Source organism: Protopterus annectens, chromosome 6.part0 (genome assembly GCF_019279795.1).
Source record: "Protopterus annectens isolate FY-2018-M chromosome 6.part0, PAN1.0, whole genome shotgun sequence".
In the NCBI taxonomy this organism is placed as follows: Eukaryota; Metazoa; Chordata; order Ceratodontiformes; family Protopteridae; genus Protopterus; species Protopterus annectens.
This window is the reverse complement of record NC_056737.1, coordinates 311731648-311755196: the sequence shown is the minus strand read 5'-3', so window position 1 is coordinate 311755196 and position 23549 is coordinate 311731648. Positions and strand designations below refer to the sequence as shown.

The window sequence follows — 23549 nt, the reverse complement described above, 5'->3', positions numbered from 1 at the left end:
CGCCCAGGAATGAAAATACAGAGCTAGTAAGCGATAGCACGCTATGATATGAGTAATACATACCGTAATAACAGTCTGTGGGAAGAGATATTACCTTACACAGTATTGTGCAGCCCGTGAGGCTGAAGGGCACAAGACTGTTTCCATTTCAGAGAAGTTATGCACTTAATACCTGTATGTTGTTATCCCAAATACCCTGAAGAGATTCAATTAGCAGATACTATGAACAGAAGTGTAGTAGCATGTAGAGCTATTACTGGGGCAATGGATGTCCTTGACAATTCCCTTCCACAGAAGAGATGAAGAGTAAAAAAAATGTCCTCCAAACCAGCTCTTTCCTACCTTAAGTGCTGTATTGTATTAGCTCCCTACTACAGTTACTAACGCACACACACACACACACACACACACACACACACACACACACACACACACACACACACACACACACACACAAACACACTCAAACACTGCATGCAGTCTTTTAAAACATTTAAGCAAATATCAATTTATCTCAACCTTCTCCCCACCCTTGCTACAACTTTAATAATGAATAAGTATATCTGCTCAAGACAAGGTATACTTGATGTTCTCACATGAGACAATAGGCAACACCTTAGGAATATGGAATTTAAAAGATATGAAAACAATGGAAATTCAATCATGCAAATACAAGTGCAAGATATACAAAAAAAAATAGGTGGAGAAAAATATGCAGACTGTGAAGAAACTGCCCATAGAGATTACCAGTAGAAGTTACGTCAGTTTGTACTTTGGGACTATAAGAATACTCCATTGCAGAATCTCAGTCTCTCACCATCTCAGTTACTAATGGAAAAAGATTAAAAGGCAAAATTACCAATGTCTGCTACTTTACTTTACTAATGCCAGAGAATCAACTGTGAATAAAAGTGATACTAGGAAGAAAGTAAAAAGGATAGCAATGTTACTATGATAAGCACTCAGGAAGATGAACTACTGAGGATAAAGAGTCCGGCCAAGGTTTACGATCTGCAACCTGAAGCAGCAGTAACTGGTCAAGCACCTGAACTGAGATCCGATGTGGTTTATGCAGAAGATAGTCAGTTGTACGGAGGAACCCACAGAGATCTGTTTAAGATGTGAATGGCTTGAGAGTGAGACTCAAACTAAGAAACTTCAGCCAGACAAAGTTGAGCTAGATGCGATTGAGAGTGTCATGTCACATCACTGGACGAAGGCTTCCATACAGTGCCTTTATCAGTATCTTAGCAAGTGACCCAAAAGGAAGATTGAAGTCCAATGAGAACAGTCCTATTAAACATTCTAAATGTGGTTGACACGCTAAAGAATCCAGCCAAATATATGTACCATGAGAGAGATGATTATGACATTTAAGAGTGAAAAGTTGCATTTACTGAAATTACTATTTAATATAAATAAATATCGGTTTTCATATAAAAAAATTACGTACTTGGTGTAGAGTTAAAGATAAATTAACAAATTACAAGCACATAGAATATTTATAAAATAATATACTTTATAACTATAAAGGGGGTGTAGTATATTGGGAAACATACTTTTTAATGTTAGGAGTAGCGTTGTTGCCTCACAGCAAGAGGTTCTCCCATTCGATTCCCGCCTGGAGTGCGGGGAGTGCCTTCTGTGTGGAGTCTGCATGTCCTCCTCACGGTTGGGTGGGTGTTCGAAAGACATGCGTAAATGGGCGTGCCTTCGTTGAAGGTTGAACGTCGAGCTGGCACCTCGGCATTTGTAAAAATCTACTGCCAATCATTAGCGGACCGGAGTTCCGCTGTGGCGACACCTAACCGGGAAAAAGCTGAAAAACAAACAACAACATTTAATGTTAGGAGGAAATGTCTGTCATATGGTACACCACTTTCTAGAAGGTAATTGCAGTAAACACCTCAAGGAAATTATTCACACACCTCTTAGTTGCCTGACGTTACTAAACTGAAATAATTATGAGATTTATTATTAAAATGCTATTTGCTCTACTTTAAATATTGAATCACTAACCTTGTTAGAATGTTAGTTGCCAGTGATGCTAATATATTTCAAAATATTATACTATGATCCATGGCTCAGTATTCAAAGCATTGTTCTGGTGCTAGTACAGAGTGAAATGAAAATACGATCACTGTGTAGATCAAACCAGAGACGAGAGCCTAAATATCACTCAAGAAGTCGATAGAAAAACTTGCATATGTTTCTCATGCATGAGCTTTGCTCACTCCTATGGCCACAAGCAAAAAGGATGTATTTTTAAAAGCTCCCTTATAAATATAATTTCTGAAGTCTCATTATAGGAAAGAAAGTTCTCATTCAATGGCCACTAGAATGCAGATGACAGCTATCTGTGAGTCACCAAAGTGCATCTTCAGGTTTCCATCCCCTCATGAAGGGCCTTGGCTTTCACGTGGCTGCCAAAATAACATTACAAACCAAACACCATGTACCGAAAATTAGAACAGTTTTTTCAGGCAATGGAGCTGAATATTTCTAGACACATTTTTTTTCAAAACCTATACCATTTATTTAGCAGAAGTCACCATCAGATTTGAAAAATGTTTGTCTGTGTTGCGGATTCAGGAAATCGTTTTTATATGACATAAGCAAGCAATAATGCCTGAGACAGTGCATATCACAAAGAAATAAAAAATTGCTCAGGAGTGCAGTGAAAATGTGTGTGGGGGTTTACACCCCCTAGAAGGTCCTTTATTTCCCTGAAATGCCCATCTAGAGGACATTATTGAACTTAGAAAATAGGCCATATGTTATTTTTTATTTATTTTATTCATTTTTTTACTATTTGTGATATAAAATACTTCCAAATATTTGAAAGTTGGTGTCGGGTGTGAATTTGCTGCTGGTTGAAGTATTTTAGGTGCTAAATATAAAAGCAATATAGCAATTGAACAGAAACATTTTGTAGTCTATTCAGCATACACACACGCATACACACAGGCCCAGTCTACTGATTACAGACACACCCTCTCTTGCTATTTTAGAAACTCCATTAAAGTGCCAAAGTAAGTTAAAAATTTAAAAATAAGGTAGCTGTATATGGTGGTGACAGAAATAATGACTTATTCTTGATTAACCTTTTTAGAACTAACAGCTCAGTTGGAAACCCAGGAATGTTATACAGAAACACATATTAATAGTAAATACAAAGTGAAGAAAAAAAACTACTACAAAGTTCAGCAAAAGTTTCACACATATTTTACCACCTTTGAATATTTATTCTACTCAAAGTTATAGACTGACAAATTTGAATGAGGTATGAATAAAGAAAGAAAACGTAACATTTCAGTGGTGCAACATTATCTGCATCTCTTTATCAAGTTTGTCTGAAAGTCAACTTTTTGGAGATTTTTAACAGTGCTTGGTATCATGGAGACATAAGAGGAAGATGTGTAATATTACAGAAATCCTACGTCCTTAGGTTTAAAATCCAGAACAATTCCTGAAGTAATGAAAACATTGCTAATGAAAAGGCAAAATACAGACAGCTACCTTTAAATTTGAAATTGGCAACACTTTTGTCTAAAGAATGTGGCTGTCTGTAAAAATATATGTAATTTATTCTGTATTTAAGTTCTTGTTTCATTTTTTTTGGTAAAGGCAATTGAAGTATTGTTTATGTTAAGTTGCCTGAATAAAACCACTACTAAGAAGACTTTAGAAAAAACTTGAAATTATTAAACTGTGTGCTCCCCATAGGTTCTAAGAATACCAGACAGGAATTACCAGTTACTATTCCCATTGATTTAGTCAGTTTTGAGCACATTTTGTAATGCTAGAGTAGTAAGAAGAAATGAAATGTTGGTTTAAGGAAAGATTTTACTCGCCATATATTTAAACAGGTGATGCTCTCATTTTTTATCTGAGTCTCATGTACATTAGCTTATCTCTTAACACTGAACACCTAATGGAGGCTAGTTGCTGTCCAAGTCCATTTTACAATTAATGATAAATCATTCATACTAATGAGAAAATAATATCTGAGGCATTGCAGTGTAAAAAGCTTCCCTACATCCATGGGCTGCAAGGTATTTTCAAAACAACAAATACAGATGTGTGTGTGTGTGTGTGTGTGTCTCTGTAAGGTAGAAATCGAAAGCTTGCAGGCTGTGGTACATGGGATTCTATTTTTGTGGCATATATGCAGGCATACCTCTCAGCTGTTCAGATTTTTGCAGAATGCCCAGATTTCTGCCTCTTATTTTTGGTCTGTTCCTCGTATAATTTATAGTTTTCTAGCAAATCAACAACAACAAGTGATAACTGAATTCACTAAAAAAATGACAGACATTTGAGTCTCAGATTTTATGTCCTTAAGAAAATGAATGGTAACACAAATCCTTTATTCTAGCAACTTTCTAAGTTTATAAGAGCAGTTTTTAAAATTTATAACTATTTTTTGGGCTTTTGTCCCCCCATTATTTTTAACTTTGTCCATATTTCTTGCGGTAAGAGGTTAAGAGGTATGTATGCAGGTATGGCAATAAACATATCTGGCAAAAAAAAAAAACGTATACTAGTTTTGCAGGTATGTAAAATATTTTATTGAATATATTCTCTCTCCTCCAATAGCAGAATATTTAATGACTGAGAAACCACTAAATGACTTAATACTGGATTCATTCAGAATATATATGTATTTAGGAATATAACAGATAGGGAGTTTCTGAATTTAGAGCTGAAAGTAGAAAAAGACCTTAGCTGGTCAGTCAGGCCATGTGAATTATAAATGAGTCAGCTAGAGAGCCTGATGTCATGGCTAGAAGTTTATTTTTATGGCGGTTGATGTGGGAAGAAGGGCAGGATCCTGCTATATATCCAGTAGTGCAAATGCACAAGAAAGAAGAACAGAATAACTGGTGCAAACAGAAAAGTGACTGGAATATTCGAGATACTGAAATATTACCTTTGTAGGACCCTAAAACTTCCCCAGAGTCATTTCCCAAGCAAGAAAGATGCAGCTTTTCCTTATATGCAGTATAAATAATGACTAAAAGAAGACTTGCCTGGGAAAAAAATATTAAAAAATTCTGCCACATTCAGGTGTGGATGAAGTGCTCCATTTCGATTCTTGAAGCTGGTATGACTGAACTTCAAAAGATTGAGGACTACAATACTATACAGCTGAGATTTTTGTGGAAAGGTAAAGTTATGTTTTTTGTCTTGCTGCTTTACCTAAGGTTGTGTGACCTCAAGGTTAGATTACATAAACAGCAAGAGTATGAGGTGCACAACCCCTAACACAAACATTGGGTCCACAGGATATCAATCTGTCTCTCTCTTTATTTTATTTTAGCTTTGTGGTGACTTGGTTTGTAATGTTCTGTGACTTGACACAAGGATTGGATAATCCACTAAAGGAGAGTTAAATGTTGCAGAATAATCCACAAAGCAACTCTACAGACACTGACATTTCTTCACAGGTGGTGAACTGCATAATGAAGAGACAAGACAGACAAATAAGCATATTAGACTACAGGACATGTATGAGGCTTATACAATAGTAGAACACACATCCTCTGTGAACTGCCATCATTGTCCCACTTCACTTACACCCAGCAGCCCATAAAATCTCTTTGCCGGAGAGATTATATTCATAAATACTGCTAACTTGCATGTAAAAAAGGAACACTATGCCAGTGAATACACAGGGATAGAAAAGGTCGAAGAAGTAGATATAACAAGAAGGTATTTAATAAAAAAACTGGAGAAACGTTGGCATTGTAATAGAGAAGGATTGATGACGTATAGTTTTCTAAGCCTTTGTATGGGGCAAATGTATAAATCCATCAGGCAAATGTCTAAGAATAGGATATTATAAATGGAACAATAGCAGGCAAAATTAAAAATCCCAGACAATGAAAGTGAAAATATGAGAGAAAGAATAATATATTACAGATAAGGAAAAGGGCTCAGGTAAACACTGAAATTAGTCAAACACAAAGTCTTTCAAACTTATTATGCAAGGCGCTAATGTTAGATATAGTGTTTACTTGGCCAAGGATACTGCAGTAGGGAATTTCAATTTTCCTGATGTAAAGTGGCCATGAACTTAGAATAACAAAGCTAGGGGAGTCCAGGTAAAAATGGCTATACACATGGGGTGGGAGGGCTTGCCCCTCATTTTTTTTTTCTGTCTTGAATCTGAGCAGATCATGGGTTGATAAATTAGTCATCCACAAATTGCCTATATTCAGAAAGGGTCCTTGAAGAAAGAAAGAAAGAAAGAAAGAAAGAAAGAAAGAAAGAAAGAAAGAAAGAAAGAAAGAAAGAAAGAAAGAAAGAAAAAGAAAACAGAAGCAAGCTCAGACAAGCCACTACTGAGGAAAATAAGACAATTGTCTCTCTGAATTTTAAAACTCAGAGCTTATAATTTTTATAGACATTAAGGGAACATAAAATGCTGTGCAATTTAAGAAAGTAATATTTTATAGAAATAAAAACATGGCAGCAAACCAAACACAAAACAAAAAGCTAAAAGCCCCTTGTGTTCAGACGTCACCACTGACAATGATTCAGTAAATGACACACGGCAACACTATGTGACTTATTTAAGATTAATTTTTTTTGCAGGTTATAAGCCTAAGTAATTGCTGAACTCCCTGACTTCAAACTAAAAGATGTCATGCATGAGCCAGATTCACTTTTTAGAGTTCATTCCTCCTCATATGCATTTACATGATCTACTCTAGGAGATGTTTACCAGGATTAAAATAAAATTCCTTCCCAAATCATATTCATTACTCTAAATTGTCCTGAACCATTTACTAAAGGGTACTCTCCATGCGCTGTTGTATATTTAACACTGGTGACTGACTGTACAGCCATGTAGATACCTGGGCTACCCATATTGCGTACTAGCTCTGACATTATTAGCTCCCTGCTAGAAGCCAGCAGCTAGACAAGATGTTACAAATGCGCACTGCCTTTCAGAGACTGAAAACGTACACAATTATGCTAAAAAATAGTATGAGAGAATAAAACGTGGTCAGAAATTAGCTTTCTTCAGCTCTGATCACTGTCTCCAGGCAACTCAAACATGAAAGATATCCCCACTTGTGTATCTTAACTGGAGTGAAAGAGAGAGAGAGAGAGAGAGAGAGAGAGAGAGAGAGTGAGAGAGACAAATGGGGGAGGAGCTGGATCAAGTGAGAAGAGGGAGAGAAAAAAATACAATCTGTGAGCAGATTGGATCACGCTTCCTAAGTCTTAGGTCCAGCCATGCTCTATCTAAAATGTATGACTATTAAATATACATAGGCGAAAACCTGGTGCAGAATTAGCTTTTTATTGTCACTTATTGCTTCACTGTACAGCAAGAAACAAAGCAAACAGTGTGGAAATGGAAGGAGGTGAAATCTCTGCAGACAGCAATGTAAATGTGGAATTTCCTACTAGTACTGAAAAAAGAAAGGTGCACAATGCCTCACTTATCTTGAAAGCAGCAGCTTTAGAGAAATGGATACATTAGAAAGTGGCATGATTAGCTCAGATAAATGGACTCGGTCTTTTTCTCGTGGCCTGTTTTTGTTTTATCCAGTGGACTTCAAATGGACAGGTCTGGCTTAGGGGGGTTTCTTTTTTTCTTCAGCAAACAAAAGGAAGCATCAAGGTTATTCCTGCTAGCAGCATGGGGGAGAATGCAAACTGGACCGAAGTGAATGGCAGTGGATGTGTGTTCCATGCTTCTGCTGCTCCCAGGGCCGCAGAGGTCACAAATGGATCAACCACTCACGTTATTTGGAGTAAAAACTGCACCAGTGCTACTGATACTCTGGAGAGTCAAGAACGCAGTGAGGAGCAAACCTATCGTAATTTTACAATCGCTGTGCAGGGACTGATCTTCATAGGATCATTACTTGGTAAGCAAGCACTCTATTGCCTGTTACTTTTTTTTTTTTACTAGAGAGAGCACTGTAGCTACTTGACATGACACAATGCCAGTCTTATAACTGGATCCCCTGGACTTGATTTGTAGTAACAGTTGGTGCCCAAAGCATCCCAGCTTTGCAGCATCCCACAGGACATCTGTACTTACTGTCTTCTAAATGGTGCCATAATGTCACATGATGCCTAGCTCCACCAGATTAAAGTATATAACCAAGAAACAAACAAATAAAAGAAAATGGCTTTTCCCTCAACTATATATTTAGTGATTAAGTCAGGATATTAGGTCAAATTCTAAGAAGTTCAGATCTGTAACATTGATACTATACACCTTTATTTTAAAGTATTTATTTTAATGGGCTGTCTACGTGTCATTTCCACTGCTTTTATTAGCCTATGATAGAAAATTACCTATGAGCACATGACATGTAGAGAAATTCAGAAAAAAATTGAAAGAGGGAAACTATATGAAGGACTGGATTAACGGGTAAGAGTTAAAGGCTTGGAGAACTATGTCAACATATCTCTTGGTACTAATAACATACAAATGGGAGAAGGGCATGATATCGCCCAGGGCAACATGGATGACTTCTTCAAAACTTTTTTTTTTCTAATAGAGAAAAAGTGACATGAGTAGAAGTCACTATTCACTCTGCTGATGAATGCAGTGTTGTAATACAAAAATACATTTGTGTTTTTGGCCTTTCTTAGCAGATGGGTTAAAATGAGTCATAGTACATCTTTATAAATGACATGGGAATTTCAGACCAGGACAGTAGTTTCAATATATTATGAGAGGTATCAGTTTAATGATTAGGTGTTACTCATATTAATTATCATATACTGAATACAGTGTTTTACTAAAAATACAAGTTCCATGTGTCTGAAAATGTTAAGACCTTTGCAAGTACTCTGGTGCTTCAGTAAACAGCATCATGCCATCCATTTTGTTCAGAACTGACATCATCACTGGGATACTTTGGTGACATTTGATCAGACAAATCAGTGAGCAGAGAAAATAGTTTGTTTCTAAGTGTATTGGAAATGGTAGTTACACTGAACCCATTCCTTTTTATTACTGTATTTGATCTGGCCTATAAATTCCACCTTAAACAATACTAGCATTTTGACAGGCATTTCCCTAGTGGGTGGGCTCTATAGGAAAATTCTGATTATTTAATTATTTGTATTATGTAAAATAGTTAGCTGTTTGTCTGCATTCTGCTGTACTGAGGAGTCACTTACATTGGAACTTCTTTATGAAGTACTTTGCAGTGTCTGACATGGAAACATGGAGTGAAATATGTCTTGTTTGCTGTTGTGTTCTGAACTGTAGATACCCATTTGTTTATTTATTTATTCATTCATTCATTTTGGTTATTCACTTAAATAGCCTCTCTGGGAAACACAACTAATGTTCTTTAACACTCCCACTCATGAGAACCCTAACAAAGAAGGACCTGTGATTACTAGTAGCTATAACACACACACACACACACACACACACACACACACACACATATATATATATATATATATATATATATATATATATATATATATATATGGGTCCACTTCACTGAAAGCTCATTTCATTGAAACTCATTTGACTGAGCACACTCGACTGAAAGCTCACCTGACTGAAAGCTCATTTCACTGAAACTCATTTTGTTGAAAGGTATATGCCCTTTTCCCCATTGTAGTGCGATCCTGGTAGTGTGGGGTCACCATACACATGGGAGACTTACAACTCTAATGAATAACTCTTTTTAGAAGACAATATATACCCAAACTATGTGGAGGGCTACGTCCCTCCCAAGTCCCCCAATGTGGGGGGTTTTGTGTGTGTGTGTGTGTGTGTGTGTGTGTGTGTGTGTGTGTGTGTGTGTGTGTGTGTGTATGTGTATATATATATATATATATATATATATATATATATATATATATAAGAAAAATATGGCAAGGGCCCACTGACATCTTGTCATCTATATATTTTATACCACTTGCCAGTTGATGTCACTAGAAACAGAAATGTAGGGCTCAGCATATCTGAAGAATAGCACATTCATAAAACCACTTTTTCATTTTCACATTGGAGTACTATCACTTATTATTTTATGTTAAATGAATTATTTGGGACTGGAACCTATAACCTTCTAATCTTTTAGCTCAAGTGCAATGTGTGCTGGTAACAGATGAAGATTCTTTGAAGATGAAGCCCAACAACATTTGAGCCTGTTGAGACATATGATGCTAGCTGTGGGTAGTGATTTTTTTTAAAGGACAGATGAGACAGATAAGTGTCTATACCTTTAAGATGAATCATATTTATGTTTGTTTTAGCTAATTGGGCACTGCAAGAGGCTGTCATGGAAATCATTCATAAGGAGTGCTTTTTGTATAGCATAAACATGAAGTCTTTCAGAGATCCTTAGAGGTACGAGTGTTTTCTGTCACGGCTAGCAAAATCAAGCTTGATGCAACACCAGAGCAGAGAAGATTTTTTTTTCATTTGCATATGAATGATATTCATAACAGCAAGAAAAAAAGACCATTTTACCTTTCTTTTCTTCCAGCATACTTGCTTCTGTCTGTATGTATTGTATTTAAGATGTGATGCTTGATATACGTATAGGGGCTGTTAACAAAAGTGTGATACATTAGATGGCTTTTAATATAAATGTTCAGCAGTGCAAATTCTAAACATTTTAAGTAGTAAGCATTTGATAGTTCTCATCAGATGCTTACTATATATTGTCTATCAAAGACAGAACATGTTAAATTAATGATATTGTCTGCCACCACCTGAGCGGCCAGAGACCAGAGTTCAAAACTGAATGTAGGTTGTTGATTGTGTTATTATATCACCACTGTTAAGTGTGTCCATAGTGTTCATGCGGCATGTGATGGTTTGTGAGTGTAGAAAATGAACTAGGTTTGGCAAGGTAAGCCTGATGCCGAATCACGTCATTCAGCATCTAGCTTTCTACCTATTTCTTGTTCAACCTGCTAAAGTGGCATTATTTAATTAGCTGATATTTAAGACTTAGAAATGGAATGTTGCATTGACAGCTCTTTTAGGTACCTTTCTATGTGTGGTATGAGGGGGACAGGAGCAGGAACTCTCTGTAGGCCTCTTTTCTTTAGCTAGAGAACAAGAACAGAAGTGTTTGAGCTGAAAAGAAGAGCATACCTGTGCCAGTTCCTATCTAGGTGTATCCCTGAGATAGTTAAACTTGTTGTATGCTTATTCAGTGTCACTTTGTGACCCAGAAATGTTCCCACTGGTGATGACATGGGGTCTATATTATAACATCGAAGTCTTAAAACTTTGAATGTTATAATATTGACCCCTATTCAGCGAATGCTTGAAATAGCGAAGCTGCAGAACACCGAATATTTTCCTAGGGAAAGTAATCGGTGGGCCATTTCTGCGGCTTCGCTATTTCCTCGACTGTGGTGTGAAGGTGACGGACCAGGTTAAGGTAAGTGTGCAAACGGACCGAGGTAAAGTGAGTGCGTGATAGTTAGGGACCTTAGGGATAGGGCGTGGGTAAGGTGAGTGTGTGATAGTTAGGGACCTTAGGGTTAGGGAGCAGGTAAGGTGAGTGTGCGATAGTTAGGGACCTTAGGGTTAGGGAGTGGGTAAGGTGAGTGTGTGATAGTTAGGGACCTTAGGGTTAGGGAGTGGGTAAGGTGAGTGTAATGTAATACAAAGAACAAGGGAGGGGGGGTAGAAAGAAAGAAAAAGGCATGGTAAGGTCACATCAGTCAATTTTCACGGAGTTCTTTGAGTGGCCATAGTAAATTAAAAATGACTGACACATTTGAAGCTTACTTAAACTTTAGCAAAGTATACAACTCAGCACCTCATAAAACACATAAAACATTAGTAAATTAATTATGTATTCCTAGAGTGGATTCCTACATGAGAGCAAAGGAAAACAGTACAACATGCCACAGAAGGTAATAGATGAGGTCCTTGTTAATGAAAGGAGATTATGATTTGTGTTTTTCAGTGTTCAGTACTATATCCATTCCTTTTTAACATTTGCAAAATGCACAAAGCTTTACAATAGGGGATAAAATGGGACTTGGCAAGGTTGTATAAGTAGTAAGGACTATGACAGCCTAAAGTCAAAGCAAAAGAAATGTCCTTGTTAATTTATTCACTGGAACATCCAAATGAAGCTCTAGACATGCAAGATTTGCTTATAAATAAGTTCACAAGATAAAAGCAATTTCTTAGGAGACACGAATATACACAAATGATTATACAGAGCATACTATGATATTGAAGACAGCATCTACATTTGACCATGCTAAGTATGCAACAATAGACAAAATTCTTGTGCATATATATTTACAGAGTGTTAGCAGTACTTTAATGATATAAGCAAAAAGTCAGGACCGGCCTTTGGTCAACTGGTGCTCTAGACAAAAAGACTCCACAGTACCCATCCCCCCATACAAACCAGTGCCCCCATCCTGGTCTACCCTACACCATCCAGATTACTGGAAAAATGCCCCTGCTAGATTGGCCCCCCTAGTTGTCCTATGCCTAAGGCCGGCTATGCAAAAAGTAGCAGTATGATACATATTTTGTTACAATGAACAATCATAGGAGTTCACAACACTGGTGAATACAAATAATTGCAAATATATAAACAGTCTCCTGGTGTTGTATTTGGTAAACGCAAGCAAAACCTGGTGTTATATTTAGTAAATGCAAGCAAAACACCAGCAGACAAACCATGCTTCATGTCCCAGAAGTCGGAATACAAGAGAGATATTACAACTGTTTCAGATCTGGTGTACCTGCATGTTAGAGGAGATTATGTTTAGCAAAATCAAGCTAAATGAACCTCAAATCAACTAATATCCAACAGACTGCATGGAAAGGACAGGCAGAGGAAGAGAATGAGTGTGACAAATGGAGTTAGGAAGTATGACAAAAGGAGGAAGAGAATGAGTGTGACAAAAGGAGTTAGGAAGTATGACAAAAGGAGGCAGAGAATGAGTGTGACAAAAGGAGTTAGGAAGTATGACAAAAGGAGGAAGAGAATGAGTGTGACAAAAGGAGTTAGGAAGTATGACAAAAGGAGGAAGAGAATGAGTGTGACAAATGGAGTTAGGAAGTATGACAAAAGGAGGAAGAGAATGAGTGTGACAAAAGGAGTTAGGAAGTATGACAAAAGGAGGCAGAGAATGAGTGTGACAAAAGGAGTTAGGAAGTATGACAAAAGGAGGAAGAGAATGAGTGTGACAAAAGGAGTTAAGAAGTATGACAAAAGGAGGAAGAGAATGAGTGTGACAAAAGGAGTTAGGAAGTATGACAAAAGCTGGAGGACTAGGCAGGAGGGTGTAGAAAGTAGGACTGAGGAATTGCAAGGAGTCTGATAAGAACAAAAAAAGGGTGGTGAGAGTGAGAGAATAAGGACTGAATATAGCAGAGGAGCCAGACTAATAAATTAGATGATATATGAGGTGGAATAGGAAAACTTAATCATAGAAGTAGTGGAAATTCAACAGAAGAGAAATATAAAAACTGGAAAGGTAGAGAAGGGTAGCTACACATCTGTTACTGGTTAGATGAGACTTGATGGTCATGCTGAGACCTTGTTTAAAGACACATTTTTCTATGTTTATAGCATATTTATTCCATTGTCTTACAATACAAATACCACAGACTGGGTCTCGTTCCCTATTGACATATTAGATTCATATGTAGGTACTAGGCTATCGGCCCAAGGGCCTAAGTAAGCCTATCCAACAAGGTGCCCTGGCTTATGCTACCAAAGAAAGTTAATTTCCTGTGCCCCTGTCGAGCAGAGCCACAGAAGTGATCCCCAGGGTGTATTTCCTATTTCCCATTCACTCATCAAGATTTTTCTTGAAGAGTGCTAATGAGGAAATTTGCTTGACATAGATGGGTAGCTTGTTCTAGAGTATAGGAGGTCTCTGGGACAGGAATCTATCCCTCCAGCATGTCCTGTTTATTGTGGTGACAAGATTTAGGTCCCTAGAGTGTTTAGCTCGGAGGGATTGGGACTTCTTTAGGTGTAGCATGTCCAACAGCTCTGGGTTTAATATAGCTTTATATGTTAGGCAGAGATCTCCTCGGAGTAGGTGATATGCTACAGAGTAAAGCTGGAGTTTTTTGAGATGTTCATTGTAGGGCGTCTGTTTGAGGCCAGTAATCCTCTTTGTTAGGTACTTTTGTGGCCTTTCCAGCTGCTGCAGATGTCTTGTGAGGTACATTCCAAAAGGGGCGTTGTACTCTATAATGGGTCTAATGAGTGCTGAGTAGAGGGGAACAATGACCTCTTTTTTCCTGGATGAGAACCCTTTTGTGATGAGATGTGCCACATAGAAGGATTTCCGGACTACTGTGGCGATGTGATTATCAAAGGAGAGACTACTGTCCACCTGGGTCCCAAGGTCTCTTATCACGCTTTCAGTGTCAAGTAGACTGCCGTTTATGTGGTAGTTCATGGGTATAGAGTTTTTACCAAAGGGGATCACAATGCACTTTTTGACATCGAGCTTGAGGCCATGCCTCTGACACCAGGCATCTGTCTCAGTAAGGCCCTTCTGTAGGATGTCCACATCATTTGGGGACTGGACTATGGCTCCTAGTTTGCAGTCATCTGCAAACTTCACTAGCCAGAGGCCTTCTGTGTTAGCCTGTACTTCAGAGAAGTACATACCAAGCAGGAGAGGTCCCAGGACTGAATCCTGTGGTACTCCACTTGTCACTGATTTGAAGTCAGATTTGGAGTCTGCAACTTTTACAATGTGGGTTCTGTCAGTGAGCCAGTTGGCAACCCATCTTGTGACATAGGGATTTATACCTAGTTTAGTGAGTTTAGCTACAATTCCAGACTGGATTGATGGACTTGTGCTTGAAAGCACCTGTGGGGCAATTAGATATAGAGGGAATATGGAACTTCAGTATCTTAAGTCAATGATGGGCATTAACAAGAGTCTAATATTCTGAAATTCCGTTAGTTGGTGAGCTCCAGATGGAAAATTCTAGCCAGTGAAACTTATTTAAGTCTTCGCAGTGGCGAAAATGGGAAGGTGTACCAGTCTCTAAATGTGTAATTATGTTATGCGGCACCTCAGGTTTGGGTATGGTTGTTGTGAGAAGGTAATTTTGTAGACAGAATGCATAAAGGAAGCTGGGCAGTAAGGCAGCATAGGCTTCAGCTGATCTGGTGCAGTCAGTCACAAACGCATTGGATCTATATATTGTGCAAAGCCTCTGATTAGTTTTTTTTTTTTTTTTTTTTTGGTAATCACAAAGTTAATATGGAGACCATACTTGAGTTCATTGCCCAAGATAACCCTAAGACATTTAGCGGGTTTTATAGCTGCTAAATAAAACAGCAAATATTTCAAAGATAATGTTATTTATTTAAGCTAGGTTTCCAGGGCAGAGCACTGATCGAAATGATCCATTTTTCAGGCCAGCTAAGTTTGCAGAAGAAAAATGTTAACATAAAACAAGTTAAGCAAGTCATAAAGTAAGTGAAAAGCAGTTATTAAATCCAACAACTAATCAATCAGAAGTTGGTGGTAATAGTTAAACAAATAAATGAAATAATTACAGAGATTAAGTGCACATAATAATACAGCGTATGCAAAACATTTTTATGGATGCAGATGTTCAAAATTCTGAAAGTTGAAATTAGAACAGCTACAGCACATAATTTACAATATTTACAAAAGGAACATATTATATTAAAAAAATTAAGGAGAAGGTAAAAAGTAAAGAGTTATAAATAATTCTTTACTGAACTTAGTACATTAAGAGAAAGTTACTTGAGAATGGTTTTGAAACTGGGGATTTTTTTTATTTATATCTCAATTCAATTAATGTATTTCAATATAATGAATGACTGTGTGCTTTCTAAAGTGGAGGGAAATGATTCCCAAAGGTTTGGGGGAAATGGGTGAGAAACTATTGTCATTGGAATGAAGTTTGTTTCTGAAGGTCAAAAGTACAGGACCTGTGGGTAAAAGAGAGCTTTTGATAGTCTCTGATTCTGCATGTAAGGCAAGTGGGAAGACAAGGGAATAAGTTCAATTGTGAGAGCTTTAATATGGGGATGGTAGGTTTGGCAGAATGTTTAAGGTCTTTACCTTGTACACACAAGGTACAGGGTTTGATTCTGATGCCAAGTTATTGGCTAGGCTTAATATGGCCCTTCATGGCAGTTAGTCTAGTATGAACCGGTGAGTGCCTATCATAGTAATTGATGTTTCTGTTTTGCAGGAAGCCATTTAGCCTTTGCTACTATAAGGTAGTGGTGCTGTCCTTTGAGGAATTTTTGTGTATCCAGGAATATTGCTACTAACTCTTTTGGATGGTGAAGATTGAAGAGGTGAAGATAATTGAGAGGACATAGCCTATTCATGCTTGAATGATATCTTTATCAACTGCAGTTCTACTTTCTGGTGATATAAAGTATGCAATTTTGGGAAACAAGGAAAGTGATTTGTTAATTTCTGATTTTTTCATATTATTGCTCTATTGAAGGTTTAACTGTTGTTCAGGCTATACCTCTAGATAGTGTGAATGGGTGGGAGTTTATAGTTTATCTTAATTATATTGGATGGTAGAGTGGTAACTGATGAGAGCTTTGAGTGGGTTCGAAAAGCATACTTTTTTGTGTTTAGCATAATAAGCATAGTGTGCAACTAATTAGTATTAAGATTTAGTTTTTTTTCTAATTTATCTTAATTATGGTCGATGAGGGGGTTGATCTGTATATGACCACATTATCAGCATAAAGATGACCTGCAATTCTGGCATGTAAGTGAATAACCTGTTTATTAAGATGGAGATGAAAAGAAAAATATAGAGCCTTCTAGAACCTCTTTTTACAAGTTGTTCACCGTAAATATTTTGTTGGATATGAAGTCCTTAAAGCAGTCAAGGGCATTGTGGGTATGTTATAAAGCATTAAGTACAGTGAGAAAAAAATTAAGGTCAACCATGTCAAAGGTTTGAGTTAGGTCAATGAATGTTGACCCAGTTAGATACTCGTTTGTCAATATTGTAAAAAAGGTTATCTCTTAAAGTGCATAGCGGGTTGTGTATGATCCTGCCTAACCAAAAGACATACTGGTGTATTGATAAGTTATACTTCTGTAAATATAAGCACACAGCTGATAACAAACAACCTTTCTAATAGTTTAGTTAACATAGGAAGAATGGAAACTGGTCTTAAGTCATGATAATATCTTGGGAACATAAGATTGGGGGGGTTATTATGGCTTGTTTACTACACAGGCAAATATTGTATATGCAATAAAATGGGTAGGAAATATGTTCTGAACATAATTTAATAAACCAGGGATAAAGGCAATCAGATCCTGGGGGTCAGTCAACAGATTTGTGTTTTCAAATTTTATCAATGTTTTTGTTACAATAGTTGAAAAATAGAATATTGGGACAAATTGTGGGGTTACTGGTAGGGGGGATTGTTTGTAGGCTGAGAAGGGGTATTAGGTATCCTAGAGAACTTATTAAGAAAGTCATGGAATGAAAGGGGACCAGAGGATCACTTATGGATGACATTATGGGCTTTGTAGGTATATGTGCAATGACCTGTTATATGACACATTAATTCCATTGTTGTTTGTGTATAATCTTGTGGGTGGTTTATTGAGAGCAGGGATGTTAGCCCTATGTTGTTTTATGGTATTTTTGCCAGGTTTCTTAGATTACACACACACACACACACACACACATATATATATATATATATATATATATATATATATATATATATATATGTATGGATCTAGGACTATTGCATGAAATCAGGTTTCCACTAAATGTTAACGGCCAAACCCACTTTAGTGAAAGTGCTTTTCACCAAAAAAGCACTTTCACTAAAGTGTGCAAAAAAATAAAAAATAATAAAATTAAAAAAAAAAAAACAGTACTCACGTTTATGCAGGGGGGCAAGCACCCCTGCACCCCCTACTTTTATATTCTCACTACAAGATCACACTACAGTGGGGAAAAGTGAATATTCCCTTATCCACACAGTTCCGTGACCTCAGCAACAGCCATTCTGTCATTATTTTAATTTTCTTGAGCTCTTTTGCTAAAGTGTGCTCGGTAGTTTTGGTTTCAGTTAAAAGAGCTTTTGTTCAGTAGTACGAGACCCATATATATATATATATATATATATATATATATATATATATATATATACACACACACACACACACACACACACACACACACACACACACACATATATTAGTATCTTTAATAACTTTAGGAATATTGTTGCAGCATCTTTAAAGTATAGCATTTGATTACAGATGGAAGCAGAACTCATGACTTTCAAAAGCAGAAATATTTCTGTATTAATGCTGAATTACTCAGAACGGGTCCTTTTTAAAATGCAGTAATAACTCTTATTAAGATTCTAATAAGATTTTATTTGCAGGCAATGATATTTGTTGCCTGACATTCTCCCATTGTAGTTTTTACTAATTGGTTTGTCTGTGTGACCTTTTTGGTCTTTGATTTAGCGTCTATGTGATACAAAGATACAGCAAGATGTCAGAATCTTAAATGGGGCTTGAAACAGTATAGTACATTTTAACTCTTTTTCTGTCACTAGTCATGCCATCAAAATGAATAACAAGGATTACAGCAACCTTTGCTCTTAGTGCATAAAGTTTATCTGACCTTTTTAGAGCTTACACACCTAATGGGTTAGCTCTTGGACCTCATCATAGTTATAGCACTACTATTATCTGCCTGAAATAATCTACATCATACCTCTCAACTGTCCAGATTTTTGTCTCATATTTTTGGCCTATTCCTCAGAAAATTAGTGGTTTTCTGGAAAATCACTAAGGACTGAAATAATTAATGTCATACATTTTAGTTTCAGATTTCATTTCCTTCAGAAAATGCATGCTAAGACAAATACTGTTATTCTAGCAACTTTTTAAGTCTATAAGAGCAATATTTAATAGTTGTCCCTATTTTTGGGCCTTTGGTCCCATTATTTTAGGCTTTGTCCAGATTTCTTGCACTAAGAGGTTGAGAGGTATGATCTGCATTTAAATCAATAACTATGCAGGCAAGGGACAGCAGTTACTGTTTAGGAGCAACAGACATTTTTATCACACTCATTAGCCCTGTGATCTCCGTTCATTGTAATGATGATTAGCATTCGTATATATTAAGACAGACAGAATATTATTGGCGTTGCTTTCTGTTTTAATTTGTCCTAGTGGGAGGTTGGCATAATAGTTAAGTTGTTTACCTTGCAGACACAAGGTGCAGGGTTTGATTCTCACATGGGGTAATTGGTTAGGCTTAAAATGGCCCACGAGGGCAGTTAGCCTAGTACTAACCTATGAGGACTACTGAACCTGCTTTTTTTCCTGTATAGTTCCAAGTACTGTCCTGTGCAGTGCAAGAAATGCTGCAAAGTATATCACTAAAAAAAAATGTGCTGTTAATGGTCTTTGGACTAATAACATGATACAGAGTTGTTTGGCTTTTACTGATCTTTCAGCTGGTACCCAGATAGCTGCAATTCACTCAAGATGTTTGCTCTGCTTAACATCACTTGTAATATGTAGATAGACTTTTGTTGCAGAATGATACTGTCATGTACTAAAATAAGTGAATATCTGATGACGTACTGACAGAAATTCTTGCATCATCTGGAGAATGTAAAATAAGTCTCTCCTGCTCCTTTAAATGATGATAATGAAATGGCCTGTTTGCTGTTCACAAAAGTCACATTTATTGTAGCATAAAGTAATCTGATGCGGTTTTAATCTAACCTAGTATCTGCAAGTCAGAATTTCATTTTAGCATATTTATTTTTTTCTTCAGGTTTATCCTTAAGAAAGTAGCTTAGTGAATGATAGCGGTATACTGATTCCTGTCTATAAGGAAGATAACAGAAGCCATCCATAAAACAGATTTGTTTGATAATGCAAAATGATACACACCAGACCATGGAGGAGATGTTACAAGCCATGGCATTAATTTTACCCCCCTACATATATGTTGCAGCTATCAATGCAGTACCCCTGTCTTAGATGAATAAGCTAATGTGATTATTATTCTGATGACTGTTGACCACCAAATATTCACAGGTGTTCAGGGATGAAGTTTAGTAGGCTGTATTACCCCCCCCCCCCAAAAAAAAAAAAGCAGTATTGATGCATCACAGCCTTATCATACTTCATCTCTAATTCTCAAACTATGCAAAAAATAATTGACACAACATCTGAATCACATCACATCTCCAAAAAGTATGATCGCAAAACTGTCTAATGATCTGTGTATATGGAGAATTAAGCTAATGTCCAGTGGGAGACAAGGAATCAAATTGTCATACAAGAGTGAGGGCTATCTATTCTCAACCCAGCTGAAGTACTTTACAAAAACAATCAGTCACAATTGTGATCTGAGAAGTCGTACAACCCACCAAATCTGACTTTGCCTCCTTTCTCTTCATCACATTTCTGTACGGCTGTCACATACATTGCTTTTATTTTCACCAGCTTGTTTTCCCCAACCTTATTTGTGATTTCATTTGATGAATTCACCCCCTTTTCTTGAAGAAATGTGGCTCTTGTTATCCATACTTTGTAGTTGTCTAGCCTCATATCATGCTTGAATATTATTAAACATCTAACTTTTTAAAAAATATTCTCTTCTGTCCATCTTATACTCTTGTAATACTTGTTTTTTTATTCTTGGAATATTTTAAGTTTTACCTTTTCTCTTTCTTTTTTTGTTTCATTTTTTCACTTTGCTGCCTTTGATTTATATGCATTATTATCATCTATTTATCTCTCCTAAAGATGCCTGTCTTGGGCTTTGTAGCATTTTAGTTGCTCCATTTTTTTACCATGTCTGTAATGAAGACATGGTCTCCAAAGCTGGGCACCATCTCCCACTTATTCTCTTTTCTTATCTTCCTACCCCTGCATGCCTCTCTCACCTTTTCTCTGTCTTCTCTACATGGCAGCAATACCGATACCTATTATTTAATTGGTAATTTTTTCTGTCTGCATATTCTGACAAAACGCTGTTTTACCCTACAGTTGTAGCACATTATCTGTGTGCTATTTTGTGATTTCATTTTGCAGTGGTTCTCCCAAAGTTCCAGGAATAGTAGTATTTCAGGACATTCACGACTGAATGCACAGCTTGGAAATGTTTAATCTAGTGAGATAGGTGACATGACCTTGGTGCTAGAATATGTAAGAAGGGGTGGGAATATAGTGAACCATACTATAGGGTGCAAGATGGTTTGCTTCCATAAACTATACATTGCTTAATTTTGTTTTCTTCAGGTTAAAGTTAATTTTAGCCATAAATATAAATAAATTAGTGCTTTAGTGATCTACACTAGAATCATGTTTATTTATTTTATTTATTTGTATTTGTTTTGTAAAAACGCATATGTATATACATAATTACAGATGCAAGAATATGCTACAATATTTAGCTTAAAAAGCAGTTTACAATGTCAAAACATGGATGGAAGAATAGAATTATGCTTAGCAGAGTTTATTTATAAGATGTACTCATCATTCCTGAGATGCCTTATGCTACAGGAATAGCAGCAAATCATTATATAGAAGGTATGGAGATAATAGAAGAGGCAAGTGAGAATAGTTGCAAGAAAGGATATCATGGGGAGAAGACAAATGTGAGAGGCATGCAGAGATAAAAGGAGTAGAAAGGAGAAGTGTGTGAGAGACGCAAAGGGAAATAGGATGAATGAAAGGCAGAAACTAAGGAGATGACATGATGAGATAAGGATGGATGGAGCAAGGATAAAGGGGTGTGAGAAAGCTGTCTGGTACATGTAATGTGACCTGACTGAATGCACTTTGTTTGGGTGAAGAGGTGTTCCTTGAGCTATAGTCTGAAATCCAAGCACTTTTGGACATCTTGGATTGAGAGAGAGTAATAGAGTCCCACAGTTTAGGTACTAGGATGGAGACTACACAGCCAGTGCAATAAAGTTTAGTTTTTGGTGTTAGTAGGGTGGGTTGAGATTGAGAGACACCCTTGAGATTATATGTTGGGGGCTTGGTAAAAAATTTATAAATGAGACGGGACAATGTCTCAGAAGAAACAACTTTATGCATTAGTGATCCTAGCAGGAGGTTGGTTCTAAAATTTGCTGGGAGCCATTTAACTTTGGCGAGAGTTAGCCAGTGGTGTTCATTATTGAGGGAGTTAGTAATGAACTGGTAGACTTTATTGGAGATGGTGAATGATGATGTCATTGTCTAAAATTTACATAGCCTCAACAACTACTGCCATATATGCATATATATTTTTTTTTGGATCCATGATTGGAGGGAAGCAAGTCTGCAGACTGTTTGGATGGTACAAAACACTAACAAGATCAGTGGGACACTACCATTAGAAATAGCTTTGACTCTGGTAAGATAACCTAAGAAGGTATACAAATAGCAACAAACAACATACTCAAGCACAAGGAAATAAAGTTTCCTATAGTCTCAGGCTAATCAAGCTTTAGCTATCAGAAATACTTCAACTGTTCGCCTACAGACAGTGTTAAACTGAATGTACTATTTTCATGTTTTAGTGTAGCTCACCTTAGTACTAAATTGTCTTAAACAAAAGCTAGCATTAAACCTGCTCTCGAGACAGATGTCACTGCATTTTTATATTCATTTTGCATTTAAAACCTCCTACACTGAATCTATTTCTTTTGTTCTTAAGATGTTAGTAACACAGGATGACAGATCAGTACTCAAGTGAAACCCTGATTAAACATAAGTGAAAGGGCTTTTGTATGGGTTCAGACCGTGAGTGACTTGTCTATCACCAGGAGACCTTTTCAGTTCAAAGCAAAACTTATACGGCTATTTCAACCACTGTTCTGCCCTACCCCTTAAAGATGTACCTGGTAACAGCTCTTATCTGTAGGGTGTACCACAAATAAAGATGTTATCAAATAACGAGTGCTGCCTCGGCAATGCAGAAAACAAATCTGTCTCCACGACAGCTATCGTAAAAAAAATGTTTTTGTTTTGTTCACATGCAGGCAGTCTTTCAATACTTACATTGGCTGTCAGAGTAGTGGTACATATAAATCAAGGATTATAATCTGAAGGTGATACTGAATAAAGAGATGATATGATCTAAGGATTTTCTTCATGGTCACTTTAGAAAACAATCAGGTTGGCATAACAAACATTTTTGCTAAGGAGAACAGATTGCTAAGGTGCACAGGAAGGGTAAAGTAGTTGAGAGAAGTTGTCACCACCTCTGTATTTAACACTTGTGTTCTGCCTGAAATCATTTGCTCACTTCAGAAGCTCTTCACTAAACCAGGGCAAAGGTATGCTAGAAGCAAAGCAGAATAAAGGGATCACAGTTGCTAACTGCCAGCAGAATTGCCAGACATTCGTCAAATCTTTTATTATATCATTGTCTGCTCATGCATCCAAGAGTGCCTCAGTATTTTGGAATGTGTCGACCGTACTTTCAACCTCTTAGTGCAAGAAATCTGGACAAAATTTGACATAATGGGGAGAGGCAAGGGCGCAAAAATGGAGACAGATTTTAAATATTGTTCTTATAA

The 23549-nt window shown here is 36.9% G+C and overlaps 1 protein-coding gene across 1 annotated transcript in view; it reads left to right on the top strand.

Annotated features, from left to right (window-relative positions):
• Positions 1-7185: 7185 nt before the first annotated feature.
• GPR176 (G protein-coupled receptor 176) overlaps positions 7186-23549 on the top strand; it is a 595877-nt gene continuing 579513 nt past the window's right edge. Inside the window, exon 1 of the mRNA XM_044074062.1 lies at positions 7186-7889. Within this exon, the coding sequence (XP_043929997.1) occupies positions 7658-7889 (232 nt within the window). The 5' untranslated portion in view covers positions 7186-7657. The remainder of the gene's footprint in view (positions 7890-23549) is intronic.